Source organism: Malus sylvestris, chromosome 4 (assembly GCF_916048215.2).
Source record: "Malus sylvestris chromosome 4, drMalSylv7.2, whole genome shotgun sequence".
Lineage (NCBI taxonomy): Eukaryota > Viridiplantae > Streptophyta > Magnoliopsida > Rosales > Rosaceae > Malus > Malus sylvestris.
Genome location: NC_062263.1, coordinates 10,526,425 through 10,547,153, shown reverse-complemented (window position 1 = coordinate 10,547,153; position 20,729 = coordinate 10,526,425). Strand labels below are relative to the sequence as shown.

Genomic DNA, 20,729 nt, shown 5'->3' with positions numbered 1-20,729 from the left:
CAAAATAAATGGGCTGGAATGTTGTGTAGAGGGCGAAGGTCCATAATCCCAAAATAGCTCCAACCAGGTGATCAAAAGTACGCCCAGTACTCCAAAAATTATTCGGCAACCTGCCGCTATTACCACCAACCAGGTGATGAAATGTACAACCCGTACTCTAATATCATTTGGCAACTAGCCATTCATGCCACCAACCAGGTGATGAAATGTACAACCCGTACTCTCCTTCATGCCACCAACCAGGTGATCAAAAGTACGCTCAGTACTCATACATGAGCATTACTCATGTCAATCATACATAAACATTCATGAGCATCACTCATCCAATCATACATAAACATTCATGAGCATTACTCATGTCAACATCCATGAGCATCACTCATGTCAATCAACATAAACATTCATGAGCATCACTCATGTCAATCAACATAAACATTCATGAGCATCACTCATGTCAATTAGCTTCAAAAGCTTCATTTACAAAAGCTCTAGCTTTAAAAGCTTCATTTACAGAGCTCCAGCTTCGAAAGCTTCATTTACAGATATCCAACTTCAAAGCTTCCCTTGCAAAGCTTCACCTATAAAGCTTCAGTGTAGGTTATACAAATACCGCCTCCGAACAACCACCACTTCGGCCCATAAAAGGATTCAATTTGAAGTCTCCAGCCAACAGACTCTATTGACCAGAGACTTGGGGGACTACACTATGGGCCTCAACTAGGCTTCATGAAAAATACTTGGGGGACTTAGCCCATTATCTATGTACTAAGGAGTGAGCCATTATTCTATAAAATGGACTCCTTCACGTCTGTTAGAGAGCATCGCCCCCAGCTGAGCAACTGTCTCGCCACGAGCATCACTCTTAACCCATTATTCATGTACTGAGGAGCGAGCCCTTATTTTATAAAAGGGACTCCCTCACCATCATTAGAGAGCATCAACTCTAGCCCATCATTCATGTATTGAGGAACGAGCCCTTATTCTATAAAAGGGACTCCTTCACCTTCAACGCCACAAACCGAGCCAACCAAGGCAACATAAGCCACGAGCCAAGCAGCCTCGCAGCATGTGCTACTTCTAGTTGAGCATTATTTCAGATTGAACATCGCCTCATATCGAACATCAGTTCAAGACAACATTTAGTTACTTCGGCCCACACATGGATTGAATTTCAAGTCTCCAGCCAAAAGACTCTCTTAACTGAAGACTTGGGGGACTACTGTTTATACCATATTTAGGGCCTCGTATTTAGATCTCGTACAAATACTCGATGGACTTAAATGTAATTATGTGATCAAGGAAGGGGCAAATATGTAATAAGTGAAGAGTCCTTATTCTATAAAAGAACCCCTCACCCTCACAATTAGAGGAGGCCATTTTTGAAGCCTTCTCACCCCTTTCACATCCCCTCTCATATTCAGATGTTCTCTTCCTCACATCTCAGATAAATACATAATCAGTGTGGACGTAGCCCAAACATTGGGATGAACCACGATACATCTTGTGTTATTTACATTTCTTGCAGATCCACGGTCAAATTTACGTTGTTCTAAGACCTCTGGTTTTGTGCATCAACAGTTTTTATAATTTTAACAATTTTTATCATTTTTTTAATAATTTAAATTATGGTTTATGTCATGGTGACATCAGCCTTGCATCACATGAGCAGGTTGCTAGGTCAGGCGATTATTGTTTGACTTATCCATCGGGCTCACCTTGAATCCAATTGTCCGAGTGGGCTGAAGTGTTTTGAAAAGAATGAGTGGATTGAGTTGTCTATCTCCAAAGTGATAAGCAACGATAGAGTTGCTCTTATACAACTAAAAGGACACTTAAAAAATATATTCTCTAATTATACAATAACATACAATAATCCGACCATATACGCTATAAAATCTGGAGAGTACCCTTTGCTTTTCTCTAAAAATAAAGCGCATGCAAAAGATGAATGAAAACTACTCCATTGTGTTATTCCTTTTTACAGCACTCGAGGTCTGACGACCAAATGACATCAACCTTTCTACCAAAATTCCAATCCACGATGCAAAAAATGCGCCAATCGTCAAAAGCCATCAAAGACAACTGTCAACCCCAAATCTAAACCCCAATCCAAATGTGAACCTGTCTCTGCAACTCTAAAAAGTTGGAAGTTATTGCAGTCTCCGTTTTGAATATACTGCACCATTCCTTTGTGCTCTCTCTCTCTCTCTCTCATCTGCATTACCTGACAAAAAATACACAAAACCTCACCGACTTAGTAGCAAAAGCAACATGGGTTTCTACTGTGAGCACTGAAGATCAAGAATTTCGGACAAAGTTCGAGTTTTTGACCCGAAATCACACATGGGTTTGATTCATTTTCTCGTTTCTCTGTTTATTCTGCTCGCATGTTCTACCCCACCACCTGTTTGTGGGAATGCCGAGCTCGGAGCTCTGATGGAGTTGAAGGCCTCTCTGGACCCGGAAGGCAGGGTTTTGAAGTCGTGGACCAAAGAAGGTGACCCGTGTAGTGGTTCATTCGAAGGCGTGGCCTGCAACGAGCACCGCAAAGTGGCCAATGTTTCTTTGGTGGGGAAGGGTCTCTCGGGTCGGGTCTCACCGGCAGTGGCGGAGCTTAAGTGCTTGTCGGGTCTGTACTTGCACTACAACAACTTGTCAGGAGAGATTCCTAAAGAGATTTCGTATCTCACCGAACTCACTGATCTGTATCTCAACATCAATAATCTAACTGGGGGTGTTCCTTCTGAGATTGGGAACATGACTGGTCTCCAAGGTTGGTAATTTTTTTGGTCTGAAATGTTTCAGTTTCTGAGAGAAATAAATTTCCGTCTTTTTGTAGGTAAGAATGGATAATTACTGGGTGAAATAGCTTAATGTAGTGGTGAAAAGCTTTGATTTTTCGTCAAAACTCAGTTCAATTCTGCTATTTGAACTAGTATAATTGGGTGAATTTTATAGTCATGTTTTCTCCCTTAGACGAGCAAGACAAGAAGACGACGAAAGAAGAGAGGGAAGTGATTTCCGCACGCTCCTTCAGATTTTTGTCTGGCCTTTGAGATCAAGGGAGAAAAATAAACGGAGAAATGCAGAATGAGAAAAGGGGCGTGCAGAAATCATTTCCCGAGGAGAAATTGGTGTTTGGTTTCCAGGAAATGAAGCTCACTCGTCTTACTTGATTTCTTTTTTCATCTTATATTGTAAAGATGGTTTGTTTTTCCTGGTTATGAATTGGTTGCTAGTCAAGTGTATATTCTTCGATTTATGTCTATCGATGTTTCATCTTCAATTGCTCATTTACATTTAGTTGTTCTTGGCTTAATCCCATTCCATATATAATAATTTTTCTTGTTTTCTTCTTGGTCTTTCGCAGTTCTACAGCTATGTTGTAACCAGCTGACAGGAAATATACCTACCCAGATGGGATCCTTAAAGAGGCTAAGTGTTATTGCTTTGCAGTATAACAAACAAACCGGTCAAATTCCTGCAAGCTTGGGGAACCTGGCAGTGCTTAAAAGGCTTGATCTGAGCTTCAATAAGTTCTTCGGTACAATTCCTGCAAAACTAGCTGATATCCCATCCTTGGAAGTCCTAGATATCCGAAGCAACTCGCTTTCTGGAGTTGCCCCTCATGGTATGTCTATTCAATCCATCCTCACTTATTTTCATAAATCGTTTGTTGTTTCTATTTTCTTCGTTTGGCATTTTCTGTGTATTTTCACCGTTCTGATTATTTCCATAATTTGTAATGAAAGCTTTGAAACGATTAAAAGAAGGATTCCAGTGCGAGAACAACCCAAAATTATGTGGAGTTGGATTTTCTAAATTGCGAGCTTGCACATCTTTTGACATGGACAACGTGAATGCTCATGGACTACCACTTGGACCAAACATAACTGATTCCACTCCAAAAGCTAACCCTGAATCTGTAGATGTCCAAGCGTCTTGCAACCAAACCCATTGCAGAAAATCGACCAAGTTTCCGAAAGGTGCAGTTGTTGCAGGCGTTATTGCCCTCTCTGTCACTTTGGCTGGGGCAGTATTTCTAGCCCTTATCCGGTACAGGCAACGAAAACAAAAGATTGGAAATATGTCAGATCCTTCTGATGGTCGTCTTAGCACTGATCAGGCCAGGGATTTCTACAGGAGAAGTCCCTCTCCACTTGTGAGTCTTGAGTACGCTAACGGATGGGATCCCTTGGCTGATGGTCGGAACGGAATTGGTCTCTCCCAGGAGTATTTGAATAAATACTGGTTCAACATGGAAGATGTAGAGTCTGCAACCCAATACTTCTCCGAGGTGAATTTATTGGGGAGAAGCAAGTTCTCTTCTGTCTACAAAGGAGTTCTAAGAGATGGTTCTCTTGTGGCTGTAAGGAGCATTAATGTGACCAGCTGCAAGTCTGAAGAATCTGAATTTTTGAAAGGACTAGAACTGTTATTTTCACTGAGACATGAAAACATTGTCAAGCTTAAAGGTTTCTGCTGCTCTAGGGGCCGGGGTGAATGCTTCCTTATCTATGATTTCATTCCCAAGGGAAACCTCTCTCGATATCTTGATGTAGGAGATGGAACGAATGAAGTCCTCGAGTGGTCCAAGAGAGTCGCTATCGTCAACGGCATATCAAAAGGTAAGTTATCTTCACTAGAATGACCCGTCCATGTGTGTGTGCATATTCCAGTATGTTGTTTGTGAAATTATTTGTTATTTTCCGACCAGGTATCGGATATTTACACAGCAGTGAAGCAACTAAACCTGGCATAATCCACCAAAACATATCGGTTGACAAGGTTCTCCTAGATCAGCAGTCTAACCCATTGATTTTGGACTCTGGCCTTCCTAAGTTGCTAGCCGATGACGTTGTCTTCTCCACTCTTAAAACAAGTGCCGCCATGGGATACCTAGCTCCTGAATACATCACCACGGGTCGTTTCACTGAGAAGAGTGATATATACGCATTCGGAGTCATCATCCTTCAGGTTATATCTGGGAAACTGCAACTTAGTAGTTCAATGCGATCAGCTGCAGAATCATGCAGATATGAAGAATTTGTCGATGCCAACCTGAAGGGGAAATTCTCAGAACCTGAAGCAGCTGCACTAGCAAAAATTGCACTGGTGTGCACCCACGAGCTTCCTGACAACAGGCCAACAATGGCGGAAGTCATTCAGGAGCTGAACAACCTCGGAGCCAGTTCCTGATACCACTGCCATTTTCCATGTGGAATAAACTGCTGCAGATGTTAACCCCGGAAAGTGAGGCCTCAATGGAGTTGCACCCTTAGTGGCGAACCAGCTAAATGACCTCCCTGTGATTACTTGTAATCTATGTTTGGAAAGCCAGCCTTCGAGGTGAAAGTCGAGGAAATTGAAAGGAGAGTTGAGATTCATTTGTTCCATCTGTGAAATTCTATCCGATGGTTTCTCATACATTTTAGGGATGTATTCTGGTTACTGTTCAAAGTCTGGTGCTGGTTGCATCATTAGTAATGTATAATTTTTCAGTTAGACAATAACTAATAAAATCATCGGCTTCAGCTGATACCATGTCATGGAATGTCATTTCCTCTTCAGAAGGACCGAAAACCAACACACGGCTAATTTCTTTCACGTCAAATATATTTGATTGATCAGAAATCAAAACAAAATTAAATATATAAAGACGGATCTAGAAGATATGATTACAATACAATTACGAGAAAGAAGCTCAGGGCTAAAGAAGTAGATGAAGACCTAAGAAGACATGGAAAGAGACTAAGAAAAGACTTGGACCTACTTGGATCTAACGGAAGACATGGCACAAAACCGAGCATAGTAGCGTTTTAGGATTCATGTAGCCGACCCACTTAGTGGGATAAGGCCTTGTTATTGTTGACGACATATGAAAACTCCATTACTGATCAAAATTAAATATTGATGACCCATAGCGATCAGATATTGGCCTTTACAGCAATCAGGTGCCGACAATTGGGAGTTTGAAAAATGCTTCAAAGATTAGGAACCAATCAAACTTATTTTCATTTAGTTTAAAGTCAAACTCAAAAAAATCCAGAAAGTTAAACTAAAGCATCCGAAAAGACAGAAGAAGAAGTGCAGCAACAATCGTGTAGGAGTTTTGTGTTGTATTCAACGCTTGCAATCTCATACCCTTATTAGGAAGAGTTGGAATCAACAGAAGTATTGGCATAGCAGCCCCAAAACGGCTCGTCTCATCATTTCAATGAAACACATTCTTTTATTTTATTTCAACAATAAAAATAAATAAATGTATAGAAGTACATTTACTGCCGGCACGGCGACGGCATGCAGGATCAAACAAGTCTGTAGAGGGCAACACCATCATTCTAAGCAACTGCACTTTGATGTTGATGCTGTTGAAGCCATTCAGCAGGCCACCAATCTGGTTTAATAGCCTCAACCTTTGTATCTTTCTGTCCTTGTATGGTCAATGTACTTGATCCCTTGAAGGCTTCGTCCAAACGCAAGACACCCAGCCCACGGCACCCGAGTTGAGTTGTGACAGTCCCGACTTTCTTTCCCGTGGCGCTATCAATCACTTCGGAGCCAGGAGCAACTTTCTGCTCTGCTTCTGAAATAACAGAAAGTTAAGGGTTGGGACTCTGGAAACATACTGGACAAATAAAATTATGAAAGTTGAATTGGAAGGCTGATTACCTTCTCCGTTTTCCTCGAGAAACCTTAAAGGAAGCAAGCGTTTCCGAATGACCCCTCGGTGGTGTGTACGAGCTATAAGCTCTTGGCCCACATAACACCCCTTGTCAAAGCTAATTGCATTTAGACCCACCAGGTTATACTCAAGAGGAATTGCCTCACCTAGACATGATAATTACACGTTCAGACGACAGAACGTACATGGGATAACATAAAACTACATTTTCTTGGGTCTAGGCAATTCCAGGACAAAATAGAACCACTCACGGAGAATGAAGGCCAAATCTTACCAAGTAAATCATGAACAAAGAACATTTGAGTTTTATATCGTAGATATTATTCGGGATTTATTAAAAATTCAAGTATAGCGTCGGGAAGGAAGTAAGATGCACCTTTTGGGATCTCTGTTGAGCCTTCTGCAACTCCATTTTCTATTCTCCATAGACGGTAATTCTGTTCATCTGTTTCTTTGTCAGCTTCAACCAAAGGTGCTGCAATGAAAGAAGAAAAAAGGCGTAGCTTAATTAACAAGGTCTGTGAAGAAGTATCCCACATCCAAAGCTCAAAAGCAGCCAAGGGTTAAAAACTCACGTAATGTATCCGACGGGAAGATCCCTCTGAAACCAAGGCAATCCAATCTGGGATCCTTAAACCATTGCCATCCAAGAGCATTCCTGCGTGCAGATGACATGCCTGAATGATCAACACCAGCACCCCACCCAACACTAGCAGCCTCTGGTTCTTCCACAGAGGAGGATTTTCCAGAGACGTTTCCCGCATAACACTGCCAGCATTTCAACTCTTCTGCCATATTCTCGATATCAACCTTAGCCCTCAAACGGTATCTGCAAAATGGAAAAAAAAAAACACATATTAAGGAAACAGACGTCAACCTTACATTGCAAAGTGAAGCACTATAAGAAGAGGAAAATGACACAATGTCCAAGGAAATGCGAACATTTGATGCTGAAACTAAAGCGACATTTCCAAACTGCTCGAATCATATATCGAAAGCATTTAGTTAGACTCAGGCCATGTATGGTGCTTAGGATTGAATTGGATAACTCGCTAGATTCAAGGAACGTTGAAGGAAACCATGGCAACCAAGTTCCAAATTTTATCCGAGTTGAAGGTAGAACATGGATTAGTCATGGAGATGGATTACAATTTATAGCCTTAACATGCATATGCAACCACATTTCAACTAAAACTAAATTCCGTAAAAAAAAAAACAAAAGAAAAATCCATTTTTCCCACTCAAAACTTGTAAACAAACAGAACCCATTACAAAAACAGCCTTATTAGGATAACCAAAGCTACAGAGTGATTAACCAAAACTCACTTCTTCAAGGTACTCAATAGCTCATCCAAGACCGAAGCATCCACGTCGGCGAACACCTCCACCCCCTCATCTGGGCCGGGGCCGGGCGCCGACCCCGTTCTATTGAGCTTGGTATCGGGCCTGGGCGGAGTGTACAAGAAGAAATCGTACAAGAATCTCCCTTGGGGCGTCAGCAGCGCGGCGTACATGGGCCGTTCGGACACGGAGGACAAATTGAGGGTGGCCAAAGTGGAGGTCTTCTCATCCATGGGTTCTCCGAACTTCCGTACATCGTTGGTCAGCAGACCCTGAAGGAATTTGGCCGTGTCCGGACCACGGAACCTGACCACCGCCCTCGACTTGAGGACGGAGGCCAGCGACCCAGCGCTGTCCAACTGGGTTTTGTCGTGGAGGGCTCTGTAACTGCAGGAAATGGATTTAGGGAACTGCAGGGGGAGTTTGAAACGGTGCATTCTTGGTTACTGTAAGTTTGGGTAAGGAGAAGGAGTAATGACGAAGGTGGAGGGAGGGAGCTATGGAGGCTATGGAGGTGGAGGTGGCGGTGGCGGTGGCGGTGGCGGTGGCAAAGCGAAGATTGCTTGGTGGTGACGCGTGTGATTGTGGGCGTGTTGGGTTCGCGCCACGTGTAGTTAAAAGGCGGTTGTTTGTAATGTAAAGGTTGAATGAGTCGAAGGTGTTCGATGAAAGTCCCGAATGAGGAAGGCAATGTTTTTGTAGGTGCAGCTGGAGGCGCCGGGTGTGCATTGGGATTTTGGGGAAAGGGCTGGGATTTTGGGATCACGTGATGTGACTCGTGAGTCGTGATGGTTTTGGGTTGCAAGTTTAGTATACTAGGGGGTTTACTCTTATTTGTTTGTTTGTGCAAATTCATTTCAAATCAATTTATTAGTTACGAGAGTTATGTACCTAACGACATCCTTGTATTTGTTTGTATTGATTAATGAAATATCACACTATCATTTCTTGTCAAAAAAAATAAAAAAATAAGCCCATGACTAACTAGATATAACACTTGCATCTTCTCATGGGGAAATACATATCTCCCATTCTTTAAAATAATGTATTTTCATTTTATATGTTATATAATAAGAACCGCTTAGTTTTTAATGCTCATTTGAATGAATCCGGATTCTCGCCGAATCCTCTTAGATCCCGGGAATCCATGAATTATATCCGTTTATCGTACATCGTATGGTTAGAAATCATTTTAAATATTTTTATTTAAAATTAAATACAAATAGTACCTAACAAAAATTAATCGTACGATATACGATGAACGGACACCATTTACGAATCCCAATGATCATCACCAAAAAGATCCGGAGAGGATCCTGTTGGCATTTGAATATCACACTCTTACAAAAATACATTTAAATATGAGATCGTTTGTTCATTCGGATATGAACTTATGATATTTGTACAGTAATTATACATTATTCATAAATAGCGGGATGCATGCATTCTCCCAATGGAAAATGAAAATATTATCTTATCATTTTCTGTTTTCATGATTTGTGTGAATCGAATTCTGAGCTTACCAAAATTGGGATATTTGTACCCTAACTAGAGTCCTACTATATATTATACATTGCTTTATAAGTGTGATCATCGGTTAAACTCTCCTTTTGAATTATTTTTTGATATCATGATATATTTACACTAAAGGAGTAAGAGAATAAATTGGTATCGAAGTCATCATTTATGAAATTTAAACCTATAACCTTACATTTACAAGTAATGAAGAAAAATATTAGACTGTAGTACTAAGTAACAAACGCATGTTAAATTTAACATAATAAAATATATAAAAGACCACCAAGCAAAACACCGATGGAAACGCACATTAATATGATTGGGCATGCTCAAGAAAAGGCCTCTGAAAAAACCTCCCCCGAAGAAAAGAGGCCGAGCATGCCAACATAAACAAAGAATCAAACTCTCAAACTCGTACAATTTCATCATTGATACAATCCATCAGCCAACGAAAGCCCTTGCTCGCAAGGCGATGAACAACTCCATTAGCACCCCTTGAAATTGAATACAACACAAAATGACAGCCATACACTCCCCTTCCTGTAAAATCAGCTGGACAGACGCTTGCGAATCACAACACGGGGAAGCAGATTTGCGTCAGTCGCCAATTCTTACCCCACCTTCGACGCATACAATTCTCACCCCTTGCATTGTATTCACCATAATGATTACGAACTACAGCGCCAACACCCTTTCTACTACGGTTCAAATTCATTCGGTTCGGTTTTTTTCAGTTTTGTTTCGGTACAGTTTCCCTTTTTTTATTTTATAAAACTTGACTCTCTTTTTTTTTAATATGGAATTTAGAAAGAGGCTTTGTATTGGTAGACTAATAATAAGAAAATGGGGAAAGTTATACAAGATCATAAATCATTCCTATTCTATCAACAACCTCCCTTTCAAAGAAAAATGATCACATTATCCATTCAAAAATTGCAAACAAATAGAAAAGTTCTTCCAAGTTCCAAAGTCTTCCAAAACTTTCCTCTATAACTAATGGAATATCCTCCCTAATTGAAACCAAGTATGCTCCTTGAAAAAGCCCTAGACTTAGTTTCAAACTTGGCAACAAAGTTTTCCCAAAAGAAACGTTATGGGCATACATCCATAAAGTGTAAAGGGATTTGGTTTGGTTCGGTTTGGTTTCCAAACCTCCAAAACCGAAAATGAACTAATAAAGTTCGGTTTGATTTTTCCTTTTACGGTTTGATTTTTTTTTCATTTTCAGGTTTTCAGTTTCGGTTTGGTATTCGGTCTAATTTTTTTCGGTTTTTGATTTTTTGAACCCACCCCTACTTTCTACCATCCCTAGCATCGGTCCCACCGCCAACTTACCAGCAATTTGAGAAAGTAAGAAATTGAAGAAATTATTTTTTAGGTGATATTGAAGGTATTGCAAATTTTAAGGTGAACACGTGTACATATCTTTTTTATTTTATTTTTTATGTCTTAAATCTGTAAACGCAAAGGATATTAGGAATTAGATATTTCTTTTTCTTTTCTTTTTATAAATTCTGGATATTTGGAGACTTGACTAAACCCAAAAGACTTGACTGGATATTGTTTCATAGCAGATGACTTGGAGGATAATCCATGCTAACTAGACAACCATACATGCATTGATACACCAAAATACCACAATCTATATCGAATGTATATGTGGTTTGACTGATTAATTAATATTTACAATTCTAAAAGGAGGCCGGATAGAAAATAAATAAAAAACAGAAGATAAATTAGATTTATCATGCCACTTAGTATTAGGGATATTCCTTTTCAATTTTAAGTGAAAACTCTTAGGTTCGATTCTCGTTAAAGACAAAATTGAACTATATTATTATGGCAAGTCCATTATAAGGTTTAGTCCACTCCCACACCCTTTTAGTGTACGATTATTTGTTCTAAAAAAAATTATCATTAGAAGGTATTTTTATTTTTAATTAAAAAATAGAGATCATATTCATGAATTGACTTCCTTAAACAACGTTTCATTTTTATTTATTTGGGTGCTTAGAGGAATCTTTGTATTGGATTGTTTGTGGTGCAAGTAAAAGAGTGGCATCAAATCAATATATGCTAATCCATGTTGGTCATCTAATAATTGTTTATTCATAAATTTGGAGGAAAGTTTACCGAATTATTGTTATTGGGTGGCAACCGACTCTGCATTAATCATAATATTATATCGAAATAAACTGCCATCAACTTTAGAGCATCTCCATCCATCCCTAATTATCCTTGCAATTGGGTGAAATTTGGATATTTGCCCACAGAAAGTTTATCCACCGGTGGAAAATGAGAGGGCGGTTCGAAGAAAACGCCAAAAAAATTAAAAAATATATTTGTGAATATTAATTGCATGTACGTTGTCCTTACTCCTTCTAAACGGTGGAATTCCTCTTTATTTGTCAGTAAAAAGTTTTAAGTTTGAATTTTATGGATGACAAATTTGATATCAAATTAGATTGTTCATTATGTGGATTAGCCGAACTCTCTCCTTCTCGTAGTGTAAAATATATTATTATACTAAAAATAATAATATTAACCCCTTGGTCTCCACCAAAAGGTGGAGATGCTCTTACAGTACAAATGCTTATATAAGAAGATAATACTGGATGCTTGCTTCTTATTACTACAGCTTATGGGTACATTTCTTTTTTATATGTAAGTTTGAAGTTTTAAATTGGAACTCTGTAGGCAGTATTAAAAGAAATGTAGAATGCTATTTAAACAAATTTGGAGAGAATTACTAGAGAAGATAAAGAAAATTAATTTTCTTTTTTGTCAAATGATAAATTTTGTTAGATTAGTTGTTAGATTAACCACCGACGAAATTTGAACTCACGCCTTTATGCAAGAGCTCAACACTTTTCACCACTATGATAAAGAGCCACTTGCATAATGACAAATAAATTAGGTTTGCAGAGAATGCTTCTATATACGCCCACAAAAGTAGTTTCAAACTTTCAAGAGTCCCCTTTTGGGTTCAAAAAACATCTAGAAGTGTGGCCTTGAATCCAATTCTCCGGCTTCACCTTTATGTTGGTTCAAACGATTTGATATCAGAGAATTATTCTTGCCAGAGAAATCTGCACGGAGAGAGAACCCAGACACCATGTTTGAAAACAAATGAATTGAATAGGTAAAATTAATTACTTTTTTTTTGGTTGAAAATGGGGGACAACTGATGACGAATCACAATTATCCACTCCTTCCGAGCTTAGAGGAGGCTAGTTGGAAATTTCACCCTACCCGTGACCACCATTATCCTTAGTGAAACTTCAAACAATCTTTGGAGACTTTTAGCATCAATATATAAAATTAAGTACGGTTCCATTGCACAGTTAAAACATATATTTTTGCACGGGTAAACTGTCGGTTTACCCCCTGAACTTTCACCTCACTTTCGATTTCCCCCCTGAACTTTTCTATTGGAAAATTAAGGACTCAAACTAATTTTTTTAGCCAATTTGCCCCCTACCGTTAGTTTTTCATATATTCCATCCATATTTCCGTTAAGTGAGACCATGTGCATAACATGTGAGGATAGTTAAGTCATTTCAATTTAAAAATGATTAAAAACTGAAAATAAATAATAATAATAATTTTCCCTCTATTTTTTCCCGCTAATTCCTATCCTCAATTTTAATTTTCCCTCTCATTCCTATGCATGAGAAATAACATATGGTGTTATTGTCTTCATAAGTAGCTAAGTTAATCTTTTTTTTGAAGCATGTACTACCATTTTTATTTTCTCTAACAAATTAATAATTTGACAAATGCTCATGGTGTTATTGTCTCCAAAGCAGTGCATTAATATAAGAAACATGTCCATAAAAAAGACTAGGGTTTCTTATATTAATGCACTGCTTTGGAGACAATAGCACCATTAGCATTTGTCAAATTATTAATTTGTTAGAGAAAATAAAAATGGTAGACAATAACACCATATGTCATTTCTCATGCATAGGAATGAGAGGGAAAAATAAAATCGAGGATAGGAATTAGCGGGAAAAAATAGAGGGAAAGTTTTGCTTTTTTTATTATTTTTCAGTTTTTTAATCATTTTTAAGAGTGAAATAACTTAACTACCCTCACATGTTGTGCACATGGTCTCACTTAACGGAAATATGGATGGAATATATGAAAAACTAACGGTAGGGGGCAAATTGGCTAAAAAAAATTAGTTTGAGTCCTTAATTTTCCAATGGAAAAGTTCAGGGGAAATCGAAAGTGAGGTGAAAGTTCAGGGGGTAAACCGACAGTTTACTCATTTTTGCACTTATATCCTTATGGTTGGACCAACCACCAACATGTATTCCGTCCACATAATTCAAACTTAAAATTTCACACTTACAAATAAAAAGAAATTGTACACATAAAATGTAGTAATAAGTAGCAAGTCCAATATTATCTTCTTATACAAGTATTTGTACTGTAAAGTTCATAACAGTTCATGTGAAAAAAGCATTTGTACTTTTCTTTGATATAATATATATATATATATATATATATATATTACATGTCAAAGAAAAATGTTAGGGTCACTCAGTAGATGTGTAATTAGCTTTTAGTCATTGATTTGTATTAGTGTGTGATAATGAGACTCATATGCATTAACAATGAGAAATCAATCATATGTGCATGGGCAAAATAATTGTAACCGTTTAGTGTTGTAAAAATGTCTAGAGATACCCATTCCTATGTGACAAAGTTATACATTTACATATTTAAGCTTGGACGGTATTAACGTGAGAAATCTCTAATTTAATAGTTAAAAGTTAAAATTCTTAAGTCAATTATAGAGTCAAATTTAGCTCAAAGTTTTATATCAACCCCGATGCACATTAACTAAGAATCAAATATAACGTATGTGGTCAAATGCATAATCATGTATAACTTCGCACTTAACTCGTGAGACATATATGACTCCAACTTTTTTTTTTTTTTTTAGGATGTACTATCTACACACCTTATTTTACTTCTTACACATTCTTGATAATTTTCTCTTCGTTGATCTTCTTCAATTCATCCGATCCGACGGTCAAAAATTAAAAAGATATGTAAAAAGTAAAATAAAATGTGTGGATATCACTTTTTTTTTTTATGCATCAAAAGGAAATTGGGTCAAAATTGAAGTAAAAAAATTAACATTAAACTTCACTTTTTACGTGCATTGCAGTCTGCAGATAGCCTAGAAAGATGAGCCCGAGAACTGGTCCACAGGCGTATGACGTGGCAACCACCACCCAATCAGCGTGAAGCGATAGAGATTTGACGTCAAAGGCAGGTGGAGGACGTTGACATTGGCTTTTTTGTGCTTCCCACTTACCCTCCGGTTTAGGGACGCCGTCCCCTCTCTCTCTCTCTCTCTCTCTCTCTCTCTCTTTCTCTTTCTCTCATATTTGACTTTGGCTGCCATGCATACACTTAGGCCTGGATTAGTACCGAGGTAATTATGAAAAAAATAGGTATAAAAAAAAGTTGACAGTTTTTTTGTGTTTGGTAAATATTCAGCTTCAGTTTTTTTTCACAGTTTTAGGTGAAAAAAAGCCAAAAACACAAAGCTGCAAAACCCAGCTTTGAAAAACCGACTTTTTTCACATCTGTTTTACATAAAAATTTACCAAACAGTATAATACTGCTTTTTTTTTTCAAAGGCACTTTTACAAAAAAGTTTACCAAACACCCTACTACATTATTTTACAGTTGCTTATTCTCACAACACAGCAGAAGTAGTTTTTTTTCAAAGCACATCAATACCAAATCAGCCCTTCATAAAACCACTAACCCTGATTAACTATAATCTGTGTACCTTGTTTTGTTTTTAAATTTTCTAATTTGTCTTGATAAGTGACGCTGAGTATATATCATCACGGCTGAGGCAACTTGTTGTATATTTTCCTTTTTATTTTGGGGTCAAATGTTTTAAAATTTGAGATTTAACAACTCTTTGAAATTAAAAATAAATGTAAATTCATGGTTCAACATCTAATCATATATATTATATTCTCATGGTATTTGAAATTTGACACAGGTACGTTATTTTAGTGCCGTACAAGCATAGAGTTCTTCTGTTTTAATGCATATAAAACCAATCGCACCCATCATTTTCACTCACAAATTCAACCACAACTAGATACATTGCAACATTATGTTTTCATCTATTTCTTATTTCGGATAAGGCGAAACAAATGAATTTAGTTACACTACAGCATCGTTAACGATATCTAGCTAAAAATAAACGTGGATAACATACAATATCTTACGTGCTAAAAATAAACATAGATATGATCAGACACGGATATAAACAACTACTAAAACACACTTTTACTCAAAGTCCAAACTTTGGGAATTGATTTGATTTTGTCCAAGTGTAGTATTTACTCAAATCCACAATATTAGGAGGAATTGAGGCAGAAAAATTGGGTTATCTGACAAAATTGGAACACAAATACAAACTCTCCAACCTGTACATTTTACCTAAATAGAAAGCACACAGAAAACCAGGTTGGTGTGCACAAAATAAATAAATAAATAAAAAGCTAGACATATCTTGAAACTAATAGCAATCGAACACGTTGGTCATGCGCGGCAGCGGCACAATGTCAACGGTTCTCGAGAAGCCCTTGAAGGACCTCTGTCCTTCTCTCGCATATAAACCCCAAACTTGGACACACTGTTTCTCGAACCCAGAATTTTATTAGCTTTCCATCAAGGAAAAGCACCCACCTCTTCCAAAATTTAGAACTTTAGAAGGGAAAAAAAAAAAAAAAACCATTTGATCCATTTGTGCAACAATTAAAAGCAAAGAAGAAGAATCGGAAGTGGAATTTGACATAGAAAATGAAGCTGATTTGGTCCCCTGATACTGCAACGAAGGCCTACATCGACACCGTCCGATCCGTAAGCAATTCTTTCATTCCTCAAAGCCCAAAAGTTCCTTGTTTGATTAAATTTCATGGTCTTTTGTTATTTTAATGGTTAATTCGATCGGTTTTATTGATTTTGCGATTTGGGTTTTGTCCGAAGAATCAAAAGTTTCTTGCTTTAATCAATTTTGATGCCTTGTTAATCATTCATTTTAGCGAATTAATTAATTTCGTGATGGGGGTTTTGTTCGCAGTGCGAGGTTTTTCAAGAATCCGGCGTGGCGGAGCTTGTTTCGGCCATGGCGGCCGGCTGGAACGCGGAGTTCATCGTCGAGACGTGGTCTTCGGGAGGGGTGATCGCCACCAGCATTGGGCTTGAAATCGCCAGCCGCCACACGCGCGGGAGGCACGTGTGCGTGGTGCCAGACGAGCAGTCGAGGGAAGAATACGCGGCGGCGATGAAGGAGGCGGGGATGGAGGCGGAGGTGCTTGTGGGGGAGCCGGAGGAGGTGATGGCTGGGCTCGTGGGGGTGGATTTTCTGGTAGTGGATTCGAAGCGGAAGGACTTCGCAAGGGTTTTAAGGCAGGCGCGGCTCAGCCATCGGGGGGCGGTGCTTGTGTGCAAAAACGCTAGTTCGAGAAACGCTTCGAGCTTCCGGTGGCGGAGCGTGGTGGATTGTGGGTCGCGGCGCGTGGTCCGGTCGGTTTTTTTGCCGGTCGGGAAGGGTCTGGATATGGCGCACGTGTCCAGCAGTGGAGGGAATTTGGAGTCGGGAAAAGGAGAAAATAAATGGGTTAAACATTTTGATCAACGATCCGGGGAAGAACATGTTATCAGAAAGTAATTTTCCTCGAGAAATAGTAATTTTTTTAATTTTTTTGTAACTTTTTTCCATAATTTTTTTTTAATCTGTAAATGCACATAGTTTTGTCTCTGTGAACCCAATTGTGTACAAAGTTTGTCTCATGGACCCAATCATCTTTTACAAAAATTCTGTAGTGTTCCGGAATATGTTAATTTCAGACATTCAGTTCAATTTATATTGTTTTCCCCTCTGAAAGCGTTTACCGGCAGCTGGAAAATATCCGAGCCTTTGCGGAAATAACGCGCTGCAAATCTTAAGCAACTGAGGGTTTGAGGAAACACGTCTTAATCTAAGCAACGAGCAGTTTATGGTAGAGGCGAAAACCCGAGCTTCTACGTTGAATTTCATATACAAGGTAAAGATTTGAAATGCCATGTTCAGCAACTGGTATTTTCAACATTACTCATGGACAACGTATTCCCTTAACATTTAGCGAGTCTGCCCTTGAATCCGAGGTGTCTGCCCTTGAATTGTCTCCATACGAACATGATGCACCGGCCTCGGCTTGGATCAATATTGCTTAGACGCGGTGCAGGACGGACATAGTAGTAACAGCTTATGAATGACAAACAACCGGATTGCGGGTGAGGAGAGAGCGTGCCAACTTCCAACACGTACAAAATTATCAACTATAATAGCAGTCAGTCCCAACTGTCTCGGCTTCTTCTAAATGCCTTTTTGTCTGAAAGAACCTTCTTGCTCTTAAGGCGTTTTTGTTCCCCAATGGCAGCCCTACAAAATAGAGAGACAATGACAATATCAGAGCCAAAACAATTCCGAACACAAAGAAATTACAGAGTACAAGGTGTATTGTGAAGAGGCCAGCAGCAAAACTAAAGGTAAAAAATCTGCAAACACATGATAACGAGCTCTCACATTTTAGCTATCTTCTTCTTTTGCTCTTCCGAGGGAGGAGGTGGGACATAAGAAGCAGCATCAATAATTGCCTGTTTCACTAATTTATCAGAACGGTTTGGGGAATGGCCAAAATCTAGGCAATCTTATTTCCCATAATTGAGTGAATCATCTTATGTATTTGCACCAAAACACTGGCCATAACGCATCATCCCACAAAACGTAAATAATACGCATTGATTTTTACTACCTGAAATTTCTCCAGAGCATCTTCAATATTACCCCTGAAGAAAAATGGTTGCACCAAACCAAATTCATTTGGAAAAACATAAGCAGAACTGATAACATAGAGGAGAGAAGAGAAAAGAAGTTTACTTTTGCGTCCGAGTCTTAGTTGAAGAAATCACAAGCTCCCCATCTTTGTTGATCCGATTCTTCTCCTGTTAATAACCAGAAAAATGAACATTTGTAGATAGACAATAGAAAGAAAGTTTGGTCAACTAATCACAACAAAAAGGAGACTACCAACCAACATATAACGCATACAATTGTAGATAGACAATAGAAAGAAAGTTTGCTACCCCACTCGTAAGGGTGGGGCGGCCCTACTAACCCAAGGGGCTTAGGGCATGCTTAAAGTGACTTCACAAGAGTGGTGAACAGAATTTCGAACACCATGCCTCACTTGACTAAGGCTCCATCATCCATCAATCGTTTTAATGCCCTGCTTAGTTACAAGCCTACGCTACCAGGCTCGGCAATAATGCATACAGTATGGGTTTATTAAAATTATTGAGGCTGGGGTTACTATTCTAGAGCACGCACATTCAACATGCTCATGTAGTGTTTGTCGTTTTGAGGCATCGTTGGGTGCAATATGAGTAAACATGCCAACATCAAAAGAGTTTGTGGACACCCAAATATTCTAAAGTTACACAACTGTCCAGTAAAATTAATGAGATATCGGTAGGCATTATGCAGGGACTACCATATGAGCTCTTTCTCATTTCCGTTTCAAAATTCTCATGAAGGGATTCCCTTATCTAAAACCCCACCTACTCCTATGTATTACATGCATATAAGTAAAATCCACCACTCTTATGCGTTCTGACTTCTGAGCATATCTTACTTCAGTGACTGGAATAATAATGATCAATACTGCCCTCCATCTAACAAAGACGTTCTTATTTTTCTTAACAGTAAGAACACAAGTCGTGGAAAGTAGGATTCACAGCCACATACCATTTGCAAAATCCTCTCCCTGACCCATTCACTTAGCCAATACGCCTTTTCTACATTGAAGCGCATGTCCACCTTGGTGTTCACTGTGCAATCGATAGCAGAACAAAAGTAACACTTGGATAATACCAAAAGAAAAGAATACAAAACTCCAATCCATGGACAAAAGCAAAGACGTTCACAGACCTTTGTTAACATTCTGCCCTCCAGGCCCTCCACTTCTGGCAAAACTAACAGTTACATGGTCTTCACACATACATAAAAGAAAAAAACACAAATGATCAAATAGAAGAATGTTTAACGTAAACACTAAAACATTGCGGTAAAACATGCAATCAACCGCCCCCGGCTGTTGGCAAATAAGTAAGTCTCGGTTGCTATAATTCATGTTCGCCGGGCAATGTATGCAAATTCATAGAATGGTAAGTAGTACATAATTGAATGATTAAATCAATTGGCGGTATTAGATTTCTCATAGCAAGTCGAATGGATAGAATCCTCGACGTTAGTCCCATTAATAAATAATTTCTACCACTTTAAACACAACATAGAGAATGAAAAAAACCATCATTCTACACTTAATTTCTATCATTTTCTGTCTAATTACACGATGCAATAAATTAATTACGAAATAATAACCATAATATTATGCTGCAAATTAAGCAATTAGACAAGTTTTTCGATAACCAATAGAAACATAATTGGAATAGCGGCAGTGACCTAGCGTGATTTTAGGAGGGGGATGTTTGTCAGCCGAGAGAGCTCGCTCCTCGGCCGCTTGCAGGAGCTGGTTGACCTGCGAGAGCCGAGCCGACACCTTGTTCCCGCTGCCGCCGGAGTCCGACGCGGCGCAACGGACACGGCCGATTCCGATTCCGATTCCGGTTCCGGTTCCTCCATTGGAGGAGCGGAGTACAATCGTAGGGATTGATGAAGGAAATGACAAGGATGGTCGGAAGATGTGCCTGAGGATCATGTTCGTCGTGGTTCTCAGAACCGCCATTTTCCCTGCTTGAGAAAAGCCCTAAAACCGTTTAAATGTTAAATTATCAGTTTTATTCTTTTCTTTTTTTCTGGTCACCTTTTTCTGTTGCCCTTTTTCTTTATCAGAGAAAGATTTGGCTCCTCGTGATTGAGGAGGAGCTTCTCCTCAATTAATTTAGTGGCTGGTTCACACAACTTATGGTCCAAATCGTAACTTTATTATTATGGTATCGTCAAAGAAGATGTCAAAATGTTCAAGTAAACACAAAAAGTTAAAAAAAAAAATAGCAACAATGTTTTCCAATTGAAGAACCAAATTTGATGCAGCATGACATATATTGGCAGCCCTCACCTATCTTGCCAAAATCA

General features: G+C 38.8%; 4 protein-coding genes across 6 annotated transcripts; 2 read left to right on the top strand and 2 right to left on the bottom strand.

Moving 5' to 3' along the window:
* Positions 1-1,996: 1,996 nt before the first annotated feature.
* LOC126619661 (probable leucine-rich repeat receptor-like protein kinase At5g63930) lies at positions 1,997-5,554 on the top strand. Its single transcript, XM_050288079.1, has 4 exons — positions 1,997-2,773; positions 3,371-3,631; positions 3,753-4,628; positions 4,718-5,554. Exons 1-4 carry the CDS (start codon positions 2,344-2,346, stop codon positions 5,197-5,199), a joined length of 2,049 nt encoding a protein of 682 aa, XP_050144036.1. The 5' UTR covers positions 1,997-2,343; the 3' UTR covers positions 5,200-5,554.
* A 534-nt stretch (positions 5,555-6,088) lies between these two features.
* Positions 6,089-8,815, bottom strand: LOC126619665 (putative transferase At4g12130, mitochondrial). 2 transcript variants are annotated; one of them, XM_050288084.1, is made up of 5 exons: positions 8,012-8,815; positions 7,261-7,514; positions 7,062-7,160; positions 6,673-6,831; positions 6,089-6,580 (listed from the first exon to the last, which is right to left on the bottom strand). In XM_050288084.1, exons 1-5 carry the CDS (start codon positions 8,461-8,463, stop codon positions 6,342-6,344), a joined length of 1,203 nt encoding a protein of 400 aa, XP_050144041.1. In that variant the 5' UTR covers positions 8,464-8,815; the 3' UTR covers positions 6,089-6,341. The 2 variants fall into 2 exon arrangements, with proteins under 2 accessions (XP_050144041.1, XP_050144039.1); XM_050288082.1 differs by having other exon boundaries at positions 6,089-6,586; positions 8,012-8,812.
* A 7,321-nt stretch (positions 8,816-16,136) lies between these two features.
* Positions 16,137-17,457, top strand: LOC126619669 (uncharacterized). The gene is made up of 2 exons (XM_050288090.1): positions 16,137-16,450; positions 16,671-17,457. Exons 1-2 carry the CDS (start codon positions 16,391-16,393, stop codon positions 17,259-17,261), a joined length of 651 nt encoding a protein of 216 aa, XP_050144047.1. The 5' UTR covers positions 16,137-16,390; the 3' UTR covers positions 17,262-17,457.
* On the bottom strand, positions 17,398-20,523 carry LOC126619668 (uncharacterized). Of its 2 annotated transcripts, XM_050288088.1 has the most exons (7): positions 20,097-20,519; positions 19,563-19,622; positions 19,380-19,462; positions 18,513-18,577; positions 18,388-18,421; positions 18,159-18,229; positions 17,398-18,014 (listed from the first exon to the last, which is right to left on the bottom strand). In XM_050288088.1, the coding sequence occupies exons 1-7, from the start codon at positions 20,377-20,379 to the stop codon at positions 17,924-17,926; spliced, it is 687 nt and encodes a 228-aa protein (XP_050144045.1). In that variant the 5' UTR covers positions 20,380-20,519; the 3' UTR covers positions 17,398-17,923. The 2 variants fall into 2 exon arrangements, with proteins under 2 accessions (XP_050144045.1, XP_050144046.1); XM_050288089.1 differs by lacking the exon at positions 18,388-18,421 and having other exon boundaries at positions 17,972-18,014; positions 20,097-20,523.
* Between the last annotated feature and the right edge of the window lie 206 nt (positions 20,524-20,729).